Source organism: Sardina pilchardus, chromosome 22, assembly GCF_963854185.1.
Source record: "Sardina pilchardus chromosome 22, fSarPil1.1, whole genome shotgun sequence".
Classification (NCBI taxonomy): domain Eukaryota; kingdom Metazoa; phylum Chordata; class Actinopteri; order Clupeiformes; family Clupeidae; genus Sardina; species Sardina pilchardus.
This window is the reverse complement of record NC_085015.1, coordinates 2,544,557-2,554,556: the sequence shown is the minus strand read 5'-3', so window position 1 is coordinate 2,554,556 and position 10,000 is coordinate 2,544,557. Positions and strand designations below refer to the sequence as shown.

At 44.9% G+C, this 10,000-nt stretch overlaps 1 protein-coding gene across 1 annotated transcript in view; it reads right to left on the bottom strand.

Annotated features, from left to right (window-relative positions):
- Positions 1-1,466, bottom strand: part of ubald2 (UBA-like domain containing 2) — a 12,675-nt gene extending 11,209 nt beyond the window's left edge. Inside the window, exon 1 of the mRNA XM_062526435.1 lies at positions 1,153-1,466. Coding sequence (XP_062382419.1) covers positions 1,153-1,272 — 120 coding nt within the window. The 5' untranslated portion in view covers positions 1,273-1,466. The remainder of the gene's footprint in view (positions 1-1,152) is intronic.
- Between the last annotated feature and the right edge of the window lie 8,534 nt (positions 1,467-10,000).

Sequence of the window (10,000 nt, the reverse complement as noted above, 5' to 3'; positions counted from 1 at the left end):
ACAGAATGTCAACACAACGGCCCAAAGGCTACATTTTGACGGAGAGGTGAAAACGATTCCATAGAGAGCATAAGGGTATTGGATTATGCTGATCAGCCAATGTTGTCCTCCAAAGACAGCAAGTGATAACATACCCCATAGCCTACCGAGTCAAAGATGGGGGCTTGTTTAACGTGTACAATCGGTCGATACAAAGCGCAAACCAGAAAATCCATTACTCTAATCTAGTAGCCTACTAGGCTGCCCGTATATTGTGCTGTGTGTATAAACAACATCGTAAAATCTTTTAACTCCTCTCCGGACTACACTTAGGTTTGCTGATGTTTTGGTACACTGAGTTCCCTACCCTGTGAATGTGCCATAGCGGAACCAGGCTTACATTAGACTACTGGTGGAACTTGCTAGCAATCAGAGCACGGGAATGTAAACAAAAAACGGCTGCCGTGTTGCAACAGATTCAAAACACACCCAGTCACCAACCCTTCTATTGTGTTCGAAACATGCCCAGCGAACTTCCTGTTGGCAGCCTGTTCCTGTTCACAACGACAGCTGCAATAAAACTACAGCTGAACAACTGAATTTAACAATCGAGGCCATGGTCAGACATTTCCGCTGAAACCTGTGAGCAATGTTAACTCGCCAAAATAATAAGGCATACGAGGATAACATTACGAGCAGAATCTCTTGGACACGACCGACGAGTAATGTTGATGACACATCCATTAGCCAACTAGCTAATAATAACATTAGGCTATGTTGCTTACAAACGCTTTGTAACATGCCAAGTACCAATATAGATAGATGCACAAAGGGGCATTAATGGGAAACGTTACGTTTCTGACACGATGGCACATTGCTAACATTCTCCTGACCACGTCTTCCGGAAAGTGTGTGACTCTAGCTCAAGGGCTAACGACACATCGTGCAGCAACGAGCTTATTTCAATAATTTATGACAACATTGGTTTATAGCGTCGGAACACTCACAACTAGCGTAAATATAGGTTTTTAAAACCTAGGTTATGGCTTGACTTGGTTAAAGTCTGGATCTCATAAAAGAGGGCGCTTGCTTTAAAAAAAGATGCAAAAGGTCTGTGGACACAAAATGATACTGATATAGCGAACAACCCTGCCGTATGTGTATTTTACTCACCTCGAATTGCCAATGCGCCGCTTGGAGAAGCTGCTTAGCTTGGTCAGCGGCACAACCAGCAGTCAAAACAAACTGATTGATCATTACTTGATGCCTGAGTTCGTCCATGTTTACCGACATCGCCGCTGTTAATGCCGCCGTAATGATTTGAGGTTAGAAAGTAAACAGCTAAGGCTATAATTTAATTTCTAATTGCCGAAAAAAGTCTGTAGTCACCGGCCCTCCCTTCCACTCTTTCCCCTCGCCTTCCAGTAACAACAAATATTTTCATGTCATCACCAACAACAAAGAGAACCTCGCCGTCTGATTGGACACTTCAACAAGCGAGATAGTACTCACGGTAACCTTATTGGCTATCGGACAAATTGCCAATCGGCTAAAGTGACGCAACACGTAGCTCCGGATTGGACAGAAACGAATTGAACACCGAGTGCTTATTGGCTATCAGGAAGGTATTTCTGTTTCGCTACACGATTGGGTGATTCAGGAGATTTACTGAATGCACTATTTATATTCTTAACAGAATCAATCGTCTGTTTATTCCGCATCCCATGAATAAAGCGGACATGACTGGTTCAACTCGAGTTTTTTTTTTGTTTTGATGAAGTTTAAATGTGCACGTTGTGATGCCTTCACGTAGGCTAAGCCTAATTTTTTTTGGACAGCTGTCACACAGTAAACTTTGAACTCTCAAACGGAACTGTTCAACTAGCCTATTACTTTACGATTTGCGGTGGCATGTCTAGACATGGAATAGTTAGCAACATACAAAACACACACTTTTAAAGTCTACAATGAGAGTTATGCATTGCAGTCTACAGAGCAGTGCTAGGAAGAGAGGAATGGAGGGAGGACATGGAAGAGAGAGGGAGGAATGGAAGAGGGAAGAGAAAAGGAGGGAGGACATGGAAGAGAGGAATGGAGGGAGTACATGGAAGAGAGAAGAAAGAGAAGGAGGGAGGGATGGAAGAGGGAAGAGAGAGGACATGTGTGGAGAGGTCCATTATTTGATGAACTCTGACCCAGATGAGGAAATATTGCATCAGTCAGACAGACATAAGTACACACACACACACACACACACACACACACACACACACACACACACACACACACACACACACACATACTCACACACACACACACACACACACACACACACACACACACACACACACACACACACACACACACACACACACACTCCCTATGTGCTGAATTATTCATTCTGTGTACAGTGTAGAGTGGTGGATGGGTAGGGCTCCCTATCTCGTCCATCTAGAATGGCTCGGTCTACTCTACCCATACACACACACACACACACTACCCCCCCCCCCACACACACACACACATACACACACACACTCTATCCACTCACACTATCCACACACACACACACACACACACACACACACACACACACTCACACACTCACACACACACACACTCTTCTATCCACACACACACACACACACACACACACACACACACTACTCTATCCACACACACACACACACACACACTATCCACACACACACACACACACACACACACACACACACACACACACACACGTCTGTCTGCTCTATCCATAATGTATTGGACCTGGGGGTGGGTCTGTAGGCCCATTCATGAGAAACAGAGACGTGCAACAGGAAGTCATAGAGAGGAAGAGGTCAGAGTCACACACAGATAGAGAGAGAGAGAGAGAGAGAGAGGGGTAGAGAGAGAGAGGGAGAGAGAGGGAGAGAGAGAGGGATAGAGAGATAGAAGGAGAGAGGTGGGGGGTAGAGAGAGAGAGGGGGTAGAGAGAGAGGGGGGTAGAGAGAGATACAGAGAGAGGGAGAGAGATAGAGGAAGCAACTCACGCTGCCAAAACATGCCGTCTATTCAACCATAAATCAATGAATGAATCAATAGTCAGTAGAACGGTAAACAGATGAGTGAGTGAATGGATTAACGAATGAATGAATGGATGGATGAATTTTTGGTTGCCTGTCCCTGGGAAAATACAGAAAAACTACCGATGTCCCCGTTTTTTGAAGATAAAACTTGTATGTATTTCAATCAGATTGATAGTCACACTGAAAATGTCCAGAGTGTGACAGAGGTATATGTCATGGCAAATAGCCTATAGTGATGACTCCGCTTTTAGATATGTTTTTCACTCTCGCTGGAGTGAACGCAGAACGGGCTGTTGTGCAAAACAAATGAATGAGGGGGATGGTCTGCATCTCCGTCCACTATAACTTGGGTTTTGCTAGCCCATTCGCACAAAGCATCATTTCTGAAAGATTGTCTCTCATTGTGATATTTCTCCATGGGGTAGTGTTTAGCATGAAGTGACAGCCTACTGCAGGTAGGTGTGTGTGTGTGTGTGTGTGTGTGTGTGTGTGTGTGTGTTTGTGTCGCTTGAATCAGGCAGAAGATGGGCGCTGCTTTCTCTGTTGGTATTTCTGTCCCTCTGAAAACTGTGTTTACTGTAAATAGTGTATTTAGCAGTCAGAATTAAAAAAAAAATATTGACAGGGGATAAAACCCCCCAGACCCCCGTCAATATAATCCGCACCACCTCTCAGAAAATACTTCCAACATCCATGACAGTATGCCATCTTACAGGTATGTGCATCTGTCGGCGTCAGAGGTAACCTAATAATAGTTAAGTACCTACCACAAAAAAAAAAACTGGGTAAAAAAAATGATTTTAATATTTTTTTAATAAAGAGTTTTTTTAGCTGGGGTCAAATTGAGCCCAAGGATAACGAACGTCGGTAAGATTTGAGGACAACATGAGGGTTAATAATAGTAATAATACAGTTGATTTGTTGTGTCAGAGGTAACTAATAATAGTAATAATACAGTTGATTTGTTGTGTCAGAGGTAACTAATAATAGTAATAATACAGTTGATTTGTTGTGTCAGAGGTAACTAATAATAGTAATAATACAGTTGATTTGTTGTGTCAGAGGTAACTAATAATAGTAATAATACAGTTGATTTGTTGGAGCGCTACCATGTAAACAGATGGGGGGGCAGGGTGGGGTGTTGTTGTAGTAGAGAACCATATGACCCTCATTTCATAGCACCCTCATTTCATAGCACCCTCGGTAAAAAGCCACGCTGCACCCACACACACACACACACACACACACCTACCTGCAGTAGGCTGTCACGTCATGCTTAACACTACCCCATAGCACCTGCAGAAATAAACCTCTGGAGCCGACACCGGGACCAGGAGACTGGACCTGAATCCCCCCCAACCCACCGGGACCAGGAGACTGGACCTGAATCCCCCAGAACCCTCAAGGGACCAGGAGACTGGACCTGAATCCCCCCCAACCCACCGGGACCAGGAGACTGGACCTGAATCCCCCCCAACCCTCTCCAGGAAAACACCCTCTCAGGGGCCCTGTAGCCTGGAGATATAGCAAGCAACAACGGTCTGGGTGGGGAAGCCACATCCAAGGGTGGAATAAGGTTCTTTATGGGGAATAAAGGTTCTTTATCTGGGTAATAAGGTTCTTTATGGGGAATAAGGTTCTTTATATGGGGACTAAGGTTCTTTATCTTGAGCCACACTCGAGGGTGGAATAAGGTTCTGCATCTACATCAAAACATGGAATAAGGTTCTTTATCTGGGGAATAAGGTTATTTGTGGGGAATAAGGTTCTTTATCTGGGGAATAAGGTTCTTTATCCGGGGACAAACACAGAGTTCTGTTTCTGGACGCTGAGGCGGAACAAACATAAGTGTAAGGGTTCCTGTTTCTGCTGCTCTGTGTGTGTGTGTGTGTGTGTGTGTGTGTGTGTGTGTATGATGTGTGTCTTCAGCACTTTGACTGATAAATAAGTCACCAAGGTTTTCCCTGGAAGGCAGTGGTTAGCAGCTCTGTGTGTGTGTGTGTGTGTGTGTGTGTGTGTGTGTGTGGGGGTGGGTGTGGTGACCTCAGTGGCAATGTTTTTTTTTTTATTATTTAAGGTAATCAGTAGTGATGCAGAGATAGACTTTTAACTGCTTCACTGGATGTGTTGAAGTTTGCGATAGCTAAGATAAACTATATTTGTTTTTACAAAAGTATTATGCATTTGCCAAAAAAACAACAAAAACAAAAAAACAAACTAGAAAAGCACTCAGAGAGTGCAGCTACCTCCGCCTGCATTGTTCTTCCTAGGTTGTCATACATTTGAACCTAAACTATTCAGATCGCCACCACGTGGCCATACCATGCCATTACACCACTAAGCTAAATACATAAACGCCTCTGGAATCCCGACAGAATTATGGATCAGTCCCAAAATTTAATTGTTTTTATGTTGGGTCATGTCCGACCTTCCCTGAAAATTTCATCGAAATCCATCCATTGCTTTTTGAGTTATCTTGCTAACACTGACACAGCTAAAACAGACAGACAAACAGACAGACAGACAAACGCCGGTCCCCGATGAAAACATATACCTCCTTGGCGGAGGTAAATACATTTTCCCATTTGGAAGTAAAACAGCACTGCATTAGATACAGTACAGTCTTGCTTTAACAGAGAAACAGCATTAATACAGTATAGTCTTGCTTTAGCAGAGAAACAGCACTGTACTAATACAGTATAGTCTGGCTTTAACAGAGAAACAGCATTAATACAGTATAGTCTTGCTTTAACAGAGAAACAGCATTAATACAGTATAGTCTTGCTTTAGCAGAGAAACAGCATTAATACAGAATACAGTAGTCTGGCTTTAACAGAGAAACAGCACTAATACAGTACAGTCTTGCTTTAACAGAGAAACAGCATTAATACAGAATAGTCTTGCTGAGACAGCACTGCACTAATACAGTATAGTCTTGCTTTAACAGAGAAACAGCACTAATACAGTACAGTCTGGCTTTAACAGAGAAACAGACACACAGTCAGCTGGACACATGGCAGTCTTAACACACTGAGTTCACGAGCAGCTGAACTCTCTCATAGCCGCGCTAACACACTGAGTTCATGAGCACCTGAACTCTCTCATAGCCGCGCTAACACACTGAGTTCATGAGCATCTGAACTCTCTCATAGCCTGTTTAACACGCTGAGTTCATGAACAGCTGAACTCTCATAGCCGCGCTGTTTAACACACTGAGTTCATGAGCAGCTGAACTCTCATAGCCGCGCTGTTTAACACACTGAGTTCACGAGCAGCTGAACTCTCTCATAGCCGCACTGTTTAGACCCGTCTGTCCCATGCTTTGGGGAGGAGCTTCCAATGTGTTCACTTGGCGCCATCTGCTGGCACAGGTGTAACATTGCAGTGATCACAGCCAGTGCTGTTGTGTGGGAGAGTCTATGAGCCGGTCAGTGCAATTGAAATGTTTATCAGTGGAAATGCCCTGATACTTCTGATGCACGTCTGTTTGTCCTACAGTCTCTTCTGCTCATCCCCCTACTCTATGTGTGTGTGTGTGTGTGTGTGTGTGTGTGTGTGTGTGTGTGTGTGTGTGTGACAACTTCATCCAGTACCAGATTCAGGCTGGAATCTCTCCTGCCCCAGCCAGCTTGCTGCTCATCTCCCCTTCACTGTGTATGTGTGTGTGCGTGTATGTGCGTGTGTGTGTGTGTGTGCGTGCGTTCGTGTGTGTGTGTGTGTGTGTGTGCGTGCGTTCGTGTGTGCGTGCGTGCGTAAGTTTGCAATGACCTCCAGGTCCAGGATTCCAGGATTTCTATAGCGCATTTCATTCACAGAGGTCATTCCATGTGCTTTACATAAACAAAAGCAAACATGAATAACCAATAAAAGCATAGAACGGCTATAATCAAATAATAGTGTCAAAAGTAGGCTAAAGAATAAAAAGAAACATAAAACACATAACATACAAGCACAATACTACAATAGTTTAAACATGTTTAAAAAGTAATAATTAAAAGACAGAGTGTAAAACAGCAATTGTGTGTTTCAAAGAACATTGTGTGTGTGTGTGTGTGTGTGTGTGTGTGTGTGTGTGTGTGTGTGTGTGTGTGTGTGTGTGTGTGTGTGTGTGTGTGTGTGTGTGTGTGTGTGTGTGTGTGTGTGTGTGTGTGTGTGTGTGTGTGTAAGGGCAGCTCCAGGGGGTTACCATCAGGTCTGCCCTGAAACTCGTCTAGCGCTAGAATGTATGTGTGTGGGCCCCGGCAGTGGCGCAACTGGCTGGGGCACCTGCACCGTACGCCGGCGACCCGGGTTCGATTCCCGCCCCGTGGTCCTTTCCGGATCCCACCCCGACTCTCTCTCCCACTCACTTCCTGTCATTCTCTCTACTGTCCTGTCCATTAAAGGCATAAAAAGCCCAAAAAAATAATCTTTAAAAAAAAAAAGAATGTATGTGTGTGTGTGTGTGTGTGTGTGTGTGTAAGGGCAGCGTTAGGGGCAATAAGGCCGTCTGGGAGGCGATTTCGTGGCTGAGCGACACTCAAGAGCCTCGACGCACTGGTCTCCTCCTCCCAGCTTTTCCCCTGCTGGAAGACACACTCCTCTCCGCCTCTCCCTTTCCTTCTCTCTCTCTCTCTCTCTCTCTCTTTCCTCTCCATTTCTCCACTTTCTTTCCCTTCACTGCCCCTTGATGTCCCCTGTGAATGTAAATGGCTCATGAGGTGAATATGTTTAATTGCATTTCTGGCAAACCACCCACATTCTCCATTCCAAAATTGGAGACAAAGGTCTCTCTTTTGTCTCCAATCTTGGAATGGAGAAACTTGCCTTCAGTGGGTTGCCATTTTATCTAGTTTATAAATTAGACCAGACCACTGGGCCTGAACCAGTTAGTGTTCATGGCAAATAGCCCAAACCTGCTCTTGAGTAGCTTGTTCTTTTGACAAAAGCAGCACCCTCGCACAGGGGACCTTCGTGGCTTGTGGAGGAATGTAATTTCTTAATCCGACACGGAGAGAACGAGGGAAGAAGAGACACGAAGTTGAGAGAGAGACAAAGCTCTGGGCTCGAGAGGACTCTTCCATTAGCGTGGCTGAGTGGTTTCCTGAAGCCCTCCTCAAAGGCAATAAAACGCCATAAAAAGAGCTCCTTCATCGCGAGAGCCCCGCTCTGCTTCTGCGTGCGTGCGCTATACTGTCTGTCTCGCGCTTTGACACCTGCCGCTCCGCGCGGGTCACTGGGCGGGAGAAGCGCGCGCCTAGCCAAGTCCACCTGCTGAATGCTCGCGCAAACTCTTGGCATTAATTAAAACAGGATATGTTTTCAGTGCCCACTTCTTGCCGACACGTTAGTTTTAGACGAGCCAAATACGCCTCTAAAACCTGATCCAAGTCAAGGACCACAATGAAAACAAGCACCACAAGGCAAAGGAATTAGTATTTAAAACGGCCACTTGATATTGTTTTTGCTGTTTTGTCCGGTTGCCATAAACGTTACAGGAGCCAAGCCAACCCCCTGAGCCATTGTTGAACTTCTCTATTTTCTGTTTGACATTCTTGCACGGGCAAAACTATTTCTTTCCCTCTTCAATAACCTCCGCTGGCCAACCCGTGCGGGTAAAGTGCCCTGCTGCTTTTTGAAAGGGTTAGGGCTTTAAAAATGCGAAATCCTCCCGTCTACTCGCACACTCCCTTTTCGGGAACCAGACAGAATTGACTTGCGTGACGAACAAACCTGAGGGAGAGAGAGTGATTAAAAATGAGGCACTATAGCAACCACCAGACCAATGGAAGAACGGGAAGCTGTTTACAAGGGGGTGTAGCGTTTCTATGGTTGCCGGACAAACCTCCTGCTCCAGGTATTAAACAGCCCCCCGGGACGAAGCTCGCGCTGCTGCCACCGCTACAAGGACCTACTTACAAACCTGGAACCAAGAAGCGCGCATCAGAGCGCGAAAGAAGTCATCTTTCGGAATTTCACATCTGCAGGCGGCTGAACGCGGATGATTACGCATTCATTCAGTTGGGTTTAGCCTCATTCTCTGAAAGGTGAGTAGTCCAAATGTTACTCATTCATTAATTTAGGCTATAGCCTACGTTAAATAAGAATGTAACAGGTGTCCGATGCTATATTTGGAAAATGATGTGCCATAGACTTTGTTTCAATAATAGTCTATAGAGGCTATTTGGTTAATTAACTTAGACTGATGGGCCTCACTTTTCCACGGATTTTCTGTGTCCAATGTAACGCCTTATTGTAAGCTTTTATAGTAGGCCAATATATTCATTAGGCTAGTACGTTTTTGAAGAGCCTTTGCACTTTGCAAGTATAATTATGTTGTGTATAATGGTATATAATTTCTTCAATTAGAATTGAATGACGCTTCACTTAATTTTCCCTTTTTTTCCTGAATGTGTTGCCTAAATGTATCCAGAGGAGCCCATACAGCTTTATTGCATCCGTTTATTATTGGCATTTTTGTGCAATGTCATCTTGTAGCCTTTTTCTTGGAATTTCTGTCGGAGCTGCATTTTGTCCGCGTCGGTTAGTTTGCGTTGGCAAAGCGTTGCGAGTCTCGAGGCAGCTGGGACTTTTTCACGAAACTTCTATGACCTCTCAAGTGCGTCACCGACCTGACCCCCCGCGGCTCGCATTCACGAGCCTCCCGCCCCACTGTAGAGACCGGCCTTTTATTCTAGCAGAGTGGAATTCGATTAAAACTTTAACTCTTTCTTTCTTTTTCAAGCCAAAAAAAAAAGCCCGTTATGTTATGTAAGTCATCGCGCACCCCGTTCCCGTGCTCCTCCGAATACACAAATCCATTATTTAGTTTCGGCGCGGGCAGGGACGCGCGCATTACATTGCAAAGTGTCGGGCTCGGCTCGCACGTTCACACGTTCCTGACGCTCGCGTTTCTATGGACACGTTTTCATTCTATTTAAATGGCCTCTCTCGTTTGTGTGTCT